The sequence below is a fragment of the Sus scrofa genome, chromosome 10, assembly GCF_000003025.6.
Source record: "Sus scrofa isolate TJ Tabasco breed Duroc chromosome 10, Sscrofa11.1, whole genome shotgun sequence".
Taxonomy (NCBI): Eukaryota; Metazoa; Chordata; class Mammalia; order Artiodactyla; family Suidae; genus Sus; species Sus scrofa.
The window spans coordinates 54,437,357-54,455,052 of NC_010452.4; the positions used below are offsets into that span (position 1 = coordinate 54,437,357).

General features: G+C 36.2%; 1 protein-coding gene across 3 annotated transcripts in view; it reads right to left on the reverse strand.

Moving 5' to 3' along the window:
• The window catches only part of PLXDC2 (plexin domain containing 2), a 416,934-nt gene that overhangs the window by 177,057 nt on the left and 222,181 nt on the right, over window positions 1–17,696 (reverse strand). For all 3 annotated transcript variants that reach the window (XM_021064961.1, XM_021064962.1, XM_021064963.1), the window contains exon 5: window positions 11,990–12,059. In XM_021064961.1, the coding sequence (XP_020920620.1) occupies window positions 11,990–12,059 (70 nt within the window). The remainder of the gene's footprint in view (window positions 1–11,989; window positions 12,060–17,696) is intronic.

Below are 17,696 nucleotides of genomic sequence, written 5' to 3' on the forward strand. Positions count from 1 at the left end.
CTGTTAACATTTTACATTATTATGGTATCTTTTCAAAATTAATGAATATGAATTAATGGTTTGATACATAATTATTTCTTGAATTATTATGCAAACCTATTCAGATTTCCCTAATGTTTACTTAATGTCCTTTTTATATTCCAAGATCCCATCTAAGATATCGCATCACATTTAGTTACCATGACTTCTTAGGCTCCTCTTGGCTGTGTTTCCCAGACTTCCCTTGTTTTTGATGACCTTGACAATTTTAAGGAGCACTGGTTGGGTATTTTGTAGTAAAGTGTGGTTTTCTCTGATTTCTTTCAAGAATTTAGTTTGCCTTTTTTTTTTTTTTTTTCAGTTTTAAACTGTTGGGGTGTTTTTTTTTTTTTGCTGTCGTTTTTTTTTCTTTCCTGGTTTGGTGTCTGTCATTAATTTTGGAAAGTTCTTCAGTATTATTATTTCAAATATTTCTTCTGCTCTGTTCTTTTCTCTCTGCTGCTTTTCCAATTTTATGTATATCTTTTATTCCTGGATGTTCTATTTTTGTTTCTATCCTTTTTCCTTTTAGTATTTCTTTTTTTTTTTTTGAGAAGGAATATTTTTTATTGCAATATGAATAGTCTGTCAAGTCTTTTTCATCCTGTTGCAGCATTTGAAAAGATGATGTTATCAACAATGAGGACAGAAATTAGAGCACCTAGTGAGATACTGTGATAACTAACTAAATCATCTAGAAATGTGGTTTTAGCAACCTTTTGGTCAAATGAGAGATAATATTTCAAAATCAATTAAGGAAATATAGTTTGTAAGTTTCTAAATAATTTGCATGAGAGGCAGCTTAGAAGAGTTATCAAAAGAAAGCATCATAAGGAAGTAATTCCAAAAAAGAAATAATCATGAACAAAAAACCAGTGTTATATTGATATATGACATACACATAGGGAACTTTGATCACACACTGTTCCATTATGCCTATGAACAATAATTCCCAAATTCTGTCCAATACAGACAGAACACAATTATGCAGAATATTTTATTATTTCTTTTGCTCCCTGCTTTCATTATTTATTTTTTTCCAGCTCTGCCTCTTTATTTTTTTATTACTCATTTATTACATTTATAGTTGTACAGTGATCATCAAAACCAAATTTTATAGCATTTCCATCCAAAACCCTCAGTGCATCGCCTTACCCCCCAAGCTGGTCTCAATTGGAAACCATAAGTTTTTCTTTTTGTGTGTGTCTTCCTAGAATCTCTATCACCCTGGCTTTGTTTATTTATTTATTTATTTATTTATTTATTTTTATTGTTATTTCCCCAATACAATTTTTTTTTCTACTGGACAGCATGGTGACCCAGTTAGACTTACATGTATATTCTTTTTTCTCCCATTATCATGCTCCATCGTAAGTGACTAGACAGAGTTCCCAGTGCTACACAGCAGGATCTAATTGCTAATCCATTCCAAAAGAAATAGTTTGCATCCATTAATCCCAAGCTCCCAATCCATCCCACTCCCTCCCCTTCCTCCTAGGCAACTGCAAGTCCATGATTTTCTTTTCTGTGGAAAGGTTCATTTGTGCCTTATATTAGATTCCAGATATAAGTGATATCGTATGGTATTTGTTTTTCTCTTTCTGACTTACCTCACTCAGGATGAGAGTCTCTAGTTACATCCATGTTGCTGCGAATGGCATTATTTTGTTCTTTTTTATGGCTGAGTAGTATTCCACTGGACATTTGGGTTGTTTCCATGTCTTGGCTATTGTGAATAGTGCTGCAATGAACATGCGAGTGCATATGTCTTTTTTAAGGAAAGTTTTGTCCGGATATATGCCCAAGAGTGGGATTCTGGGTCATATAGTAGTTCTATGTATAGTTTTCTAAGGTACCTCCGTACTGTAGTCCATGGTGGTTGTACCAGCTTACATTCCCACCAACAGTGCAGGAGGGTTCCCTTTTCTCCACACCCCTGCTAGCATTTGTTATTTGTGGACTTATTAATGATGGCCATTCTGATTGGTGTGAGGTGGTATCTCGTGGTAGTTTTGATTTGCATTTCTCTAATAATCAGGGATGTCGAGCATCTTTTCATGTGCTTGTTGGCCATCTGTATGTCTTCCTTGGAGAAATGTCTATTCGGGTCTTTTGTCCACTTTTTCCATTGGGTTGTTGGTTTTCTTGCTGTTGGGTTGTATAAGTTGTTTGTATATTCTAGAGATTAAGCCCTTGTCAGTTGCATCATTTGACACTATTTTCTCCCATTCTGTAAGTTGTCTTTTTGTTTTCTTTTTGGTTTCCTTTGCTGTGCAAAAGCTTTTCAGTTTGATGAGGTCCCATTGGTTTATTTTTGCTCCTATTTCTGTTGCTTTGGGAATGGAAACCATAAGTTTTTCAAAGGCTGTGAGTCAGTATCTGTTCTGCAAAGAAATTCATTGTGTCCTTTTTTTAAATTCCACATGTAAATGATAGATAGAATTTGATGTTGGTGTCTCATTGTCTGACTGACTTCACTTAGCATGCTAATTTCTAGGTCCATCCATGTTGCAGCAAATGCCATTATTTGTTTCCTTTTAATGGCTTAGTAATATTCCATTGTGTATTTGTAGCACATCTTCTTTATCCACTCTGCTGTTGGTGGGCATTTAGGTTGTTTCCATGTCTTGGCTATTGTATATAGGGCTGCAATGAACACTGGAGTACATGTGTATTTTTGAGTCTTGGTTTTCTCTGGATAGATGCCCAGAAGTGGGATTGCTGGATCAAATGGTAATTCTATTTTTAGTTTTCTGAGGAATCTCCATACTGCTTTCCACAGTGGTTGCACCAATTTGCATTCCCACCAACAGTGTAATACGGTTTCCCTTTTCCTTTTAGTATTTCAATTTTAGAAGTTTCTCAGTCTTTAGGCGATCAGTGTCTTTGGGCTGTGACCTTCGCAAGTATTTGTCTAGTGGAATAGTTTTTTTCCCCCACGGCCACTTACTGAGAACAGTAAACTCTGCTTACAAGAAGGCACTGGTGTAAAGTTTGGGGAAATAATTGTGTTTTAAGGCATTTTAAAGGAAACTGATTAGTTATCTAAAGAGAGTACTATTTAAAAAAAAGAATACCTGGGGGAAAATTATTCAGAGCTGAATACTTAATTTCATATATAGTATGGTAAATATTTTGCTATATATTTACCACAATTTTTTAAAAATTAAAATAATTTCATTTTTATCACTTACAGTATTTTTGGGAGTAAAATCTAATTGTTCCAAATTCTTTACTTTTTCTATTTTCTTGGAGTAATCTAAAAGTGCTATTGATTCTCTCTACAAGCTATTAATTAAAAGAAGTTTGTTTTTTAAAAGAGCTATGTAAATTGATAATAAACCAATTAAAAGGGCTTTTTTTTTTCATTTTCTTTGTCTTCAGCAGAAACCCCTCATTTGAATAATAATTACAGCAGATTAAATGAAAATCTCTTTGTAGCCTCAGGCTAGCCAAATCAACAAGGTAATCTAAATCTACCATAATGCTATCAGAAATAACCAACAAAATATGTAGACTTGTTAATTTTTAATAATATGTCCCAAATCCAGAGCTCTATCAGTTGTAGTCAGAAGACAAACTTGAGCTGTTTGTATATTATACCTACTAGTTTTCTGTGAAGTATTAAACAAAAGAGAGAGAAAGATCCTGACAATGAAGATTAGCCTGAAGTAACAGGAGCACATAAAGAAATCTGTCTCCTAGAGTTCCCATCTTGGCTCAGTGGTTAACAAACATGACTAGCATTCATAAGCACATGGGTTCCATCCTTGGCCTCGCTCAATGGGTTAAGGATCCAACATTGCCATGAGCTGTGGTGTAGGTCACAGATGTGGCTCAAATACTGCATTGCTGTGGCTGTGGTGTAGGCTGGGAACCTCCATATGCTATGGGTGTGGCCCTAAAAAGACAAAAGAAAAAAAAATCTGTCTCCTAATTCAAATGCAAAACATCACATATAAGTCTAACTAAACATATTTACATTTACATTTAAAGTTGGGACTTCAATACATTTTCAAGTTGTATTATTAGCAACTAATTGAATCTCAGGTCTATGAAAGGCAACCAAGATGCCACCAGGGCAATGTTCATTGTCATCTCCATCATTTTACCCATAACTAACTTTATGCTTTGAGGACTTGTCCTTAAAGTTCTTGTTCTACAAAGGGTAGAATAAGAAGCATAAAGGTATGTATGGCCTGCTGATTATAATAATGCCTGTTATCCAGTTATGACTCATAATATCACGATTAAGGAAACATTTCAAGATTCTTCTGGCATGTGTTACAAAATTGCTAAATATAGATAGAGTTACAGTGCTCGGAAGCCCTTAAAAGAGATTCTGCAGTGCACTCAGAGGTTACAGATAAACCCATGCTGATAAAGAGGATGCCGAACCATCTACACACTCCTATACTCCCCCAGTCATGAATGGATGAGCCAACCTTTAAAAGGAGATGATAATGAAGAGTTAAGGCTCTAAACACCCTCTGAGCTAAGAATCGTGTCATCAAAGAAAACAACAGATAAAGCACAGCTTTACAGAGAATGTATTTTGCAAAGGAATAAGTTTTTAAAAAGCATATAAAATAGTAATCATAATATAATAACCTATTTACATAGCATTTTCTATGAAACAGGTTATCAATAACATATGAATTAATTAACTTGACAAAAATCCTTATGAACTAGGAACGTTCATTTTACAGACTGGGAAACTGAGGCAGGGGAGTTAAGTAATTTACTGAGGATCATAACAGCTATTGACTGGTTTGACTTATGAAGCCCCCACATTCTGCTTCAAGAGTCTATTTATCTTAATCTACATATCAGACTGCTCCTCCAAGAAAATGAATTTCAGTTGCTGCTTTCAGAAGGAATAGAACTCCTTTGAACTTATTCCTGAAATGGCCAGAATCCAAAGTCAATCCTGCCTCACTTTGTATGTTTCTCCCTTTTCCTGCATTGGACAATATTAGAGTAGTTGCTATACTTTGTTACTTTATTAATTAGAGTCACCTAGACTCCTTCCATTTTCATCTAGGTGATGCATTTGAGCATGTATGCAATATTGTTATTTATGTGAGTTACTGATGCAGTGATTAGGAAAGGAAGCAAGCAAAATACCTGCCAATGTTTCAAACAAAGCCTGGATCCATGAGAGGACACATGGTGCCTTCCAGAGACAAACATTCCCAAGTGAACATCCACCTAATGGTAGGTGGACTCCGTGTGGCTATCATGACAGTGGAAGAGGCTGAGCCTGGAGAATCTGCTTTTCACACCATTTCCCATTCCCACCGATCAGCCTTCCCCCGTTCCTGTCACAGACCTGACTTATCTACCAGGGATCCTCTCTTGTGAAATGATCCTCCTTCTTTCTACCCATATTTCTCCTCTGGAATTTTTCATACTGAATCCTGGGTGACCCCTCTCTGGGTTCCTGCTGCTCTCACCTCCAACTACGTTTCATCCCCAATCCCCAGGAGCCAGTGCTGATGAAATATGACTTATTGATACACAGGAGGAAAAAAAAGGGCTTGTGCACATATAATTCATAAAGCCACAGAGAAAAGAAATGGAATAATATTGGACATGAAACAGTTTAGGGAAGAGTAAATTACTAAGAAGGAGAGCTAAGATGAACTTTCTGGTGGGACAGCACAGAAAATCATTCAGATACAGCAGAACAGACATCACACAACTTATCTTTCTGTCCAAGAATCTTTGAGACTTGAGTTTGTTACTTTAAATTAGTGAACCAAATTGGAACAGATTTACTTTTGTCCAATATCTATCACCTCAGTATTTCCCTTCATGCATCAGATCTTCTGACACCGGTAACAATATAAGGATAATAATAATAATAATAAAAGAGCAAAATAACTTCATTCGCTTTTTCAATAGATTCAGAAAGTTAATGGATGGAATAAGTTCTGCTATATGAGGTTATATACTTGAAAGATGATGGAGTTAGTATTTATAAATCAATCATCATGAGTAATAACTAACTCTCTTCTGCTCTTAAAAAGCCTTTTAAAACTGTTATGAATCAAATACCTCTAAAAAGCATGAAATATTCTTTGGGACGACAATTAAAATGTTACTATTTGAAAGCAAAAATTTAAGAGAAAGCTGGAAGATTTGATAACATGCTTCCTGAAAACTCAATCAAAATAATATGTACTATTTTAAAACCTCTCTTACAGGGGATTTAAAGGGGGAAAAAACAGATGATTATTAACAAGATATAAGAAATTAGTTTTAATTTGAATTTAATGTACCATAGCTCAAATAGTAACAGTTCCCGCCCTTGGGAAGATTACTAGTGGATTAGGAGGCATAGGAAGAAGGAGATAGTTATTACTTAGTCTTCCAGACACCACCGCCCCCAGCTCCATCCCAAAACTCTTGGATGCTCAAGTCCCTTATATAAAATGATGTAGTATTTGCATATAACTTATGCACAACCTCCCACAGACTTTAAACTATCACTAGATTGTATAATACCTAATACAATGTAAATTATATGCAAATAGTTGTAAATACAATGTAAATGCTATGTAAATAGTTGCTAGCTCACAGCAAATTCAAGTTTTGCTTCCTGGAACTTTCCAAAACTTTTTTGGAATATTTTTGATTCTCAGTTGATTGAATCTCTGAGTATGGAACCCAGAGACATGGAGAACCAAATATGTGTACTTTACTTTTGTTGTATGATTTTCTTAGTGCCCTGTATCAATTTTTCAAATATTAAAAACTGATTACATAATCAACATTTTATATTTTATTAGCTAAAATTGATGCCTTAAACTTATACAGTGCTGTATGTCAATAACACTAATTAAACTGGAAAAAGGAAAGAGATGTATGTGAGGTAGGCTTTTCACTAAAATTGTTCTCATATACTAAAAAAAATCTAAATGATTTTACTCTTAAATCTCCAACTAGAAATTACGGTAGAAAGGAAAGGAAGGCAAAGGCTTCATAGAATCAAGGTAAGTAATACATGTTCATCATTAGCCTTTTGATTCGTGTCATCTTTGACTCTTTTTTTTTTCTTTTTTTTTCTTTTTAGGGCTGCACCCACAGCATAGAGAGGTTCCCAGACTAGGTGTCTAAGTGGATCTGCAGCCACAGGCTTATGCCACAGCCACAGCAATGCAGATTCTGAGCCACGTCTGCAACCTACACCACAGCTCACCGCAAGGTTGGATCCTTAACCCACTGAGCAAGGCCGGGGATTGAACCCGCAACCTCATGGATACCAGATGGATCTGTTTCCACTGCGCCACAACAGGAAATCCTCATCTTTGATTCCTAATCTCATGTACAGCTTGTGTGTGATGCCACACACTATTTTAATTTTGAAACAGCATCTGTTGCATATTTAAAAATTTGGGGACCAGAATTATCTGGATAATGTCAACTTTTTATCTTCATTTATCACCCCCTCCCACTTCCCACTTTTCTCTCATCTTAGTTACATGTAGTGCCCATGATGGACTCATGAAAAAAACATTACTAAGTGATAGACACAAGAATTAAAAAATCAAATCCTCAAGAGTAAATCTACTTTCTTGAAGCTTTTAAAAGATCACCTTAACAACCAAAAAATTTTAAAAAGAACCAATTAAAATATTCGTATGGAAGGGAAATAAAAGGCAATGTGATATGCAAACAACAAAACTTGTGGTACATTTAATGGAAGTATTTGTATAAAAAGCGCAGAGGACTAGTTTTCCAATGTCTGAAATATTTGTATTCTGACATATTTTTTTTTAATAGAAAGATAAATGAGTGCTTTCAGATTCTGCTGCCAGTGAACCAGAAAATAAGATGGTATTTCCAGTTCATCGTGTATATTATATGTATGCATGATTGAAGCTTTTGAAAATTAAAATGCTTAATAAGCAAGGATTCACTTTTGTAGTTTAGAAATAAATGACTGGATATTGGGTTTATATTTACATTTTAATTAAAAATTTAATTTTACTCACAATGAAAATATACACATGCAAAGATGGATCACGATAAATTATATATATATATATATCTGTATTTTTAAACTTCTTTCTGCTTTGAAGTTGTACTGCTCCTCGCAATAACATAAGACATTATCTTTAAGGTCATTTTAGTTAAACTATGTGGAGAGAGAGATTTTAAGGAGGCATGGGAAATGGGGCAGCATTAAGTAGGAAGGAAGGGGATTGTGATTTAAAATATACACTTTAACATTTCACTTTCTTTTTCTTAAATTCAGTATGGAAACAGGTTCAAAAGGAATCTGTAGATACATTCAAAGAGAACTGACAGTCAATAGAATATCTCTGCTCATTTCAGTTTCATAGAATCTGATGTGTCCCAAATTAAAAGTTGCAATCCCTAGTCTAATTGTCATGACCTGCAGTCAACTTTATTTAACCTATCTTGTGGTTTCTATTTTTCTTTCAAGTCTTTCATGGTTAGTAACTTTTTTTAAGGTTTCTAAGATGACGAGCATTTGCTAAGTAGGTATCTGCTTATAATAGCCAGTTAATCAGAAGAGACCCACTGATGGAATTCCCCTTGTGGCTCAGTGGTAATAAACCCAACTAGTATCTATGAAGACATGGGTTCAATGCCCGGTCACACTCAGTGGGTTAAGAATCTGGCATTGCTGTGAGCTGCAAGCTGTGGTGCAGGTTCCAGATGTGGCTCAGATCTGGCGTTGCGATGGCTGTGCATAGGCCGGCAGCTACAGCTCCAATTCGACTCCTAGCCTGGGAATTTCTTATGCTGCCGTGAGGGAGTGGCACTATAAAAGAAGAAGAAGAGATCCACTGAAAATCTGTGATTCTAAGCTGTTCTTAGGTTTGTTCACCTGTGTCCTAATGGATCCTTCCAGCTGAAAACTTTTGAAACCACAGTGATGAGACAAAACAAATAATGTGTCCTTCCCTGGCTTCAGGCACTGAAACCCATGTGGAAGTACAGAAAAACCTGCTGCTTTCTTTGCCATTCACCCCCCTCATCTTCCCCATCCTCCACTGGCAGATTCAGCCAGACATATTCTTTGCTCACAGAAACCCAATGCTTGCTGGATGTCATTTAAATGTCTACAGTTTAAAGTGTTTTATATCACTTTTTGCATCTCCCCTTCACTAGACTCTTACTCTAGGTCTCCATTTCAAGATAAACAGATTTACTTGACAGCCTTCCAAATATGTTCAACACGGGCTCAGCACTGTCACTTAGCTCAGCATCCCTTTGTCTGGGATGTCCTTTCCCCTTCCTTCTTCACCTCTTTTCAACCTGCCTCTTTGCCTACTAAAATTTCACCTTCCTTCAAGGCTATTGTCAAATGACAGCTCTTTCACAAACCTGTTCTTGACTTGTCCAACAAGAACAATCTCCTCTTGGAGCCACTTTCTGCTCCCTTGGCACTCACAGTCAACCTTGTCTTATTGCTTAGTCATATACTCCTTCTTCTTAGCTTCTAAGCTCCTGGAGGAAGCACAGTTTATTCTTCTCTGCACAAACCAAAGTATCATGTACCGTGTCTTTCACATAGTAGATGTTCAACCAATACTGACTAAGTGAGCAATGGAAATGTAGACAAGCAATTTATTTAGCTGAAAACTTCTGCAGAAAACTGATTTCATTTTGGATAACTTAGACCAGGTCAAAGTCTAAATTATCTCGGCTGCACCTCTCTAAACAGGGTTTGGATTTACACATGAAAGTGCCATACTAGTATTTCTTCAGCAAAAATAAAAAGCTTTCTTTACATTAGCGTTTTCTTCAAAGAAAATAGAGATCATTCAAGACACCATATTTTTCACTTATTTTGAGGATCTTTTCAAAGAAAAAAATGGTACTTTGAAGCAGTAAACATGATACAGCCATCTGTTTGGGTTTTTTCCTACCAACTCAGCTAAGGGAAATCTTAACTTCTTATAGGCTGAATCACTGACATGACTTTTAAGATAAAATGATTTGAGAACTGAAAATGCAAAGCTACCCATATTTTCACCACTGCGTGTACAGATTTTGAACAAATGTGATTAATAGTTCACTTTTAAAAATCCAGTAGAACACTGGTAACCTAAGGGTCAGAAAACATGCCTCATGTTCATAAAATAACCATGTTTATGTCATATTTTAAAGATGTGAGAGGACTTAAGGTCGTTTATGGCTTATAGGGGCAATCGCTTAATTTACTTTTCTCCTTTTCCTTCAACACATTAATTAAATGTCTATTAGATGCCTGGCACTATACTAGCACAGAAATACATGGTGAGCTTCATAAAGACATGATCCTTGTGTGACTTTTCCTTATATATACTCCTATTTTTACACAAAATTTAATAGCCTCTGACTGAAACCACTGGTTTTCCCTAAAGCCATCTCTTATGCTTAGACTTTGTAATTTTTGCTAATATATCATTTTTCTCCCTTGGTTTAAAGCCACAGAACCACCAAAGCCCTCAATATTTGTCACGTAATATTCTTCCAATTATACGTACTAACTTTGGTCTTTTTATATTTTAAGGCATTACACAAATGTCTTGATTCAGCTTCCTAAAGTTTATAACTTATGCAATAAAGGGCTAGTGACTCAAATTGACTCTTGAGGCAGTATAGAAACTTGTCCCAACCTACTTTTCACATCTTAATATGTTTTGTGAACCTATACCCAGCTTCAATCAAACTTAATTATTTACTGTCCCAAACATCCTCCACTACTTTCCTTTTTCACACAGTATTTATTCAGGATAGCCTACCCTATGCCCTACTGTTCCTTTCCTATACATCACAGAAATTATAACTTCCTTGAAGACATGTTTTAAATAGTAATTTCTCTATAAAGTTTTAAGGATTCTCACAGATGTTTGAGCTTTATCATCTCTGGAAACCCGTATTTCATCATTTGCATTTCTAAGGAACTCCATATTTCTGCTTCACCTTGTCTAATAGTCCACTAGGCGACACGACCCTAAGGCAGAACTAGCTTCATTAACTAGTGCTCAGAGATGGTACTCAAAACTTTTACGTGCTTATTGGTATTTCTGATTACAAATCTTCGGAATCCTACATATCGTCTAAATCTGAAATATGGTGAGTGACCAACGTGGTTTCCATACCATCCAGAAGACCAAAAATAAAACCCCATGAAGGAAAGGGACTCTGCTCTATGGTGCTTTAGGCATGCGCCATTCACAGACTCTTCGTCATATCTATGGATTTCATTGAACTTGACTCTTTATTTACTCTTCCATTTTTATGTTTTCCTCTCATTCTTCTATTTTCTCTACCACTCTATGTGAGGCAAAGAAGGATATTCTCTGGCATTTTGCTTCTTTCTGCTAGTAGCACTCAAGGATTAAATTTTTCTGACTCCTGGAATATACTATAAAAAATGATAACTGCCTTTTTAGGCTATTGTTAATCTCTAAAGTAACCTCCATTTGTGGGGAAAAATGAAATGAAGAGAATTCAAACTGAATTTCAGTGTTTATTTTTAAAACTGTCATGATTCCAGTAAACATAGGTGGCATTAAAAGGGGGGAAAAAACCCCAAAACAAAGCAACTAAAGCTAATATAATGCCATTTTGAATGTGAATGTGTGTGTGTGTATGTGTATAAATTAAAAGAAAATAAAAATACTCCCATAGTTTCCTTAAGCACCTTTTCTTTCTTCATTCCCCATCATGCATTCTTCCACATTATCAAGCATGGATTAAAACTTGGAAAGAAAGCAAAGATGAATCTAAGCTGAAAAACATCATAAATACACTTTTTTTTTCCTGAAGAAAATACTTCCCAAAAGCTATACTCTTTCTTAGGTTTAATTTATACCCATGATTTTGTGATGGAAGACAATGGTTTTTCCAATAAATGCCGCTTTTGAAATATGAAGTAAATTAAAAACAATGACTATAGTGAAACTATAGATTCTTTAAGGTGAATGGGTAGAAAACCACTTACCCCCAGTTGCCACAGTGATTTCACGTAGGAAATGGCCATAAAATGGAAAATCGAAGGACAGATTCACTCTCTGCAAGGAACAACAACCAGGAAAGAAAATCAATAATATGCACAATAATAAATGTAAAAGGAAAGCCTTTCGCTAAAAAAAAAAAAAAAAAAAAAAAAAAAATGATGCTTCTACTTTGCACCACTATTATTGTAGTTGATTTTTAGAACCTGGATGCTGGATGGAAACAAGACTTTTTCCCTCATAATTAAATATTTGAAGTTTGTGAAAAGAATAGGCTTGAGCTGTTATGGTCTGTTGATCTGTTCTTCCTTACAAAGGGAGTCGAGAAGTTTCAACTCTGAGTCAAGCTATTCTCTCTAACATCACCATTGCCTTTCCATTGTCCACTACAAAGTAGGTCAGCGTCATGATGAACAATTTATTTTAGGGTTCTTTTAGTTTGCGTAATCATCTCCACAAGAGTAGAGCATGTTATCTGTCAAGTTTCACTGAATAAAAAATAAAATAAAAATTTTATTTTATGCAATTACATATTCAACTTACCTTCTATACACCTCAAAACAAAAGGCAGTTTCATGGGACAAGATATTTTGTACCTACAGAACAAGACATTTTGTACCTGCGGATATTTTTATTTTTAGATGTGATGAACTCCCTAGATTCACTATACAGATGACCACTGAACAGCGTAGGTTTGGACTGTGTTGGTCAATTCCAATTACAAGGCATTTTTCCCCAATAAATATAGTATCCATGCTTTCATTCTAGAGATCTTCAAATTGTCAAAGTGTGGAGAAAGTTTGTGTTTGATTAGAGATCACAATATATGGAATCAAAAAAACTAGGGTTTGAGTCCTGATTCTGTGCAAACTGTTTCAGCATCCAGCCCCTGGACAAGTCATTTGTCAATTCCTTTGTTTTTGAGGCAGAGATAGCAGTGTGTGAACTTTCAACTGGTTGGGGGTTGGCACCCCTAACACCCAGCACTGCTCAAGGGTCAACTGTTTTATGTTCACTTTTAAAAGCACAGAGTCAAAGAATAAAAAAATGCTGGTTACTAGAAAGCTGCTTTTACTTTGCATAGAGGACGATTGGAGAGTTCATAAATTTTGCCCCTCTTTTTTTTCTAAAAAAGGGTCTGAAGTTTTGGATATCTATATCTATAGTTATAAAATATTTTATTGTTATACATTATACGTGTGTGTGTGTGTGTGTGTGTGTATATAAAGGTAAAAACAAAACATAAAGAAAACCAAAGGAAAAGAAACACCATTTTTTGTGTGTTCAACCTGATATGAACCAGATATATTATTATAAGACAAGAAAAGAAACAAGAAAAATAGTGAGCTGTAATAAAGACGATCAACTGAAATAAAAGGATCCATAGGGAAATTACTTGGCTGACTTAGAGCCCAATAGCATGAACAGACCACATAGAATAAAAGGCTGTTATGTTAAAATCCAACAATTTCTATATTATATCTCTCCCAACAACATACAAATTTTAAAAAATAGAGAAGCATAGCGAGATTGAATTGAGCTCTTTCCAGGGTGTATAAATGATTGCTTTTTTATATCCATCAGAGATTTCTAATGACTTATTCGGCACGATATTAATCATTCAAAATTTATAATGACTTTCAATTCGTTTTTTTCCTTCCTTTCTTCAGAAAGGGCTTACCACCATTTTAATTTTATGCTAACTAATGGGAAAAACAAAATCTATTTCCACTGCACTAACTAAAACGAATGGTTACTGATAACCCTAAAATAAAAACTTCAGTGGCCAAATCACACATTTCAAAGACGACATCAGATACGATATAAAACTCTCTGTAGTGTATTGTTCTCCATCATTTCAATTTACTTCCACGTTCCTGAGAACATTAGTAACGTTTACAGCCCATTGGCATTCTCACTTTCTGAACAGGAGTTTGGTTTAAACATCCATCACTACCAAACTCTATCAATTACTACCAAAGATGAACCAGAGGAATATAATATGAGTTTCTCAGGTAGAACAAATATATAAATATTTCTTAGGATAAAATTGAGATAAACACATACATAAGTTAAAGATTTTTTTTTTGAGAAGTAAACAATTCTCAAGGAAAACATACTCATATATTATCCTGAAGCACAACAGCAACGATTGGAATCTTTCCCTATTTACGTGACCAGCTTAGCTTCGTCATTATCATGACCTGCTTCACGCTGATAAGAAATATCAACGGCAATTTAGAAATGTGTTACCTTCTCAATAGGTATGAAATCTACCCATTTCTCTTCACATATTACTGGTACCCTTCACCAAGTACAGGTCACTTTTTCCCAATAACTTGCTCACAAGTGTCTTGGCTCCATTTCCCTCAGAATTCATTCCCCATACTATTGAGCATATCATTCCCAGTCTTCCAATCATTCAATCTAGAATCCCATCGCTCCTGGAATCATGCTAAAATAGTGAAAATGAGTTCTAAGACTTACTGTTAATTGGTCCCCGGCTACCTCATGATTCCCCCTTTGCATTCTCTGTTCCAACGAACCTTCTAGAAATATTTTTAGTTCCTTGAAATAGTCACTCTTAACCCTGGGCTCTGGGACTTTGGCATGATGTCTCTTATGACTATAATGGTCTCTCAACCTTGGTTGGTCATGGCTTTCGTATTTCTTTAAACCTTGCCTTAGTGGGTTTGGGACCCCCATAGGACTTGGAGCAGGGAGTTTGTGTGGAAGATGACCCTTGAAAGCATCTGCTAAAGGAGGTGGGTAAAGCGAGACAAGGAAAAGAGAAAAACCAGTAACAGGCACATTATTGGATGAATTACCACTATAGTCAGGTCTCATCTAGGAGACCCTCTGAGAAACAGTAGGAGAAATATGCCTCAGAATCATCTCACTGGAGGTCCAGAGGCTAGGACATTTATCCGTCAACTCCCATCGCCTACTGATCAAAGGCTGCCCCTGTGGGCAGTTGACTTGCTTCTTCCTCAGGGTTACACATGCTTGCACCCTCAGGCAGAAAAAAGAGTCACAGCACTTAAGTTGGGAAGTTGGCAGTGTGTTAGAAACTGCCTCCTCAGAGCTCCCTTGGTGGCCTAGCAGTTAAAGATTCAGCAGTTATCTTGCCTTGGGTTCGAGCCCTGGCCCAGAAATTTCCACATACTCCGAGCATTCAGGCAGGGAGATGGGATACGGGGCAAAGCATCAACAGGGACCATAGATGTCACAGCCTCAGAGAATGACAGTGACTTCTTAGCTCAATTTATACTTCCTACTGTATCTCACCTAACATTCTCCTTATATACATGCAACAGAAAATAATCACATGGGGTTCAGATTATAACTGGTTCAAAGGGAAACTAACTCACATCAGAGTGGTTAAGAGTGGCCTAAGTGGCAAACAAAAATTTGAGCTCAGGTAATACATACACACACAGACATGCACACACACGCAAATCACTAAAACATAAACAAAAACAAGCACTAGAATTTCAGGAAGTGCTTTGATGCTATACATTCATCAACTGTAATGCTATATATTCAATATAATATTGAATAAGGTCATGGCTTTCAAGTCTTCAAACCTTGCCGTGGTTTGGTACCCTTAACCTGACATAGGACTTGGAGTTTGTTTGGAAGATGATCCTTGAAAGCTATATATTCAATACGATCACCCCTGGGTAATTGGATCATTATTTTGTCAGTATGGGGTATATATAAAACAGGCATTGGGGGGAGCTAAAAGAAAGTTTTGTTTGTTCAGTCATTCATTCAGGGAGTCAAAAATCATTTATTCAAAAACGTATATGTACCAGGCACTAAATCAAGGGGCTGAGCATCAAACGAGTAAGTCCCACTCCCGTTCCTGCCTTCAAGGAGTTCAGAGGTGGTGCAGGAGAGCATCGCAGAAGGATAAACAATTAGGACCAGGCAGGGTCAGAGTAAGGACCCAGAGAGGACACTTAACCTAGAGGAGAGGGCACCGAAGCTCTTTAAAAGGAACAACCAGAAGCTATTCAGATGAGACCTGAAGGCATGGGAGTGGAAAGGATGGTAAAAATATATGTAGAGGTACAACTGGAAGGATTATGATTAATTGGATGAAGAAAGTTGGGAAGGAAGGATACGGTCTAGAATATGGGCCAGGGTTTCACCTGGTGACTGGTGGACCATTATCCACCAGCTGAGATGATGACTACAGGAAGAAGAGCTATTTTGGTTAGGTGTGAGAAGACTTTGTGTGTCACTAATTTATTATCCCTCCTTTAATGACATGATAAAAAATCAAAACAAACAGAAACTATATATGTAATAAAGGACCCTTCTGCAACCAGAAAGGCGAACAGAACCCTGAACATTGTCACAAAAAAGCCCTTTAGATCAAAAAAAACAGAATATTGAAATTTAGTTGATTTATTTGGAGTACATGACAAATGGTGAACCATATCCTATTTGAATCTCATCTCATAAGAAATATCTAACGTAAAAGGGAAAGAGGTTTAGGATAATTGTCATGTGAAGACACAATAAATTAATTAACCGTCTGGGAAAAACACAAAATAAAAATTCAGGAGGGAAACTGTAACAAGCATGTGTGACATAAATAAAATTAACTGAAATTGCTAATTCCTTATATTCTGCAGAAAGTTAACTATTTGAAAGGAGCGGTACCAAAATTTCGAGAAAAGCATAGGTAGTATCATATGGAGGAAAATTAATTTATGGAACATTTTTGAAAAGTTTGCAAAAGTATATAGGTTCTGGTGGTCCATGCACATTTGTGGCAGGTACAGCCATACAGAACTGTGACTTCAAAACCCCGTGAAGCCATCTCACGACATGGCCCATGAAATCACTGTTGGGAACAGACTGTCAGAGGAAATTAGGGCATACCCACATATTTCTAAGTGCATGTGCACCTCTTTATTGCCTTTCTTTTTTTTTTTTCTTCTTCTGTCTTTTTTGTCCTTTTCTAGGGCCATACTCGTGGCATATGGAGGTTCCCAAGCTAGGGGTCCAACCGGAGCTGCAACCACCAGCCTACGCCAGAGCCACAGCAATGTGGGATCCGAGCCACATCTGCAACCTACACCACAGCTCACGGCCATGCCGGATCCTTAATCCACAGAGCAAGGCCAGGGATCTAACTCGCAAACCTCATGGTTCCTACTCGAATTTGTTAACCGCTGAGCCATGACGGGAACTCCTTTGTTGCCTTTCTTATGTACTTTTCTTATGCCTATTGCTATCTGGTTTCTGACTAATTATTATGATCTCTGCTAAGTCTTTTTTAATAACACAGGAATTATAATTCTGTGTAAACATAATTCCAGTTTAACTTGTTTGCCTATTTCTCAGTGGTATTACAAAGATAAATTAATTAGTCAATGCCTGAAAGACCTTTAAGACAGAAACCTCCTAATAAGATTAAGAATCTGGAGTGGGCACATTTATAATCCTAAAAGCAATTTAAAATGTCATCAATAAAAACTACCTTTGGTTTTAAGACAGTTTCTTATTTACAGTAATTAAGATACACTTTTCTGATTCCCTTAGGCTTTGTCATCCTTATAAGGTATACGCTTGATGAGAGCTGCTCATGGAAAAAAATTCATAGTAACTAATCTTTTTGTAATTGCTGATCTCAGGAGTTCATGACAGCAAAGGGTCCAGAGACTATAGGCAGTATCC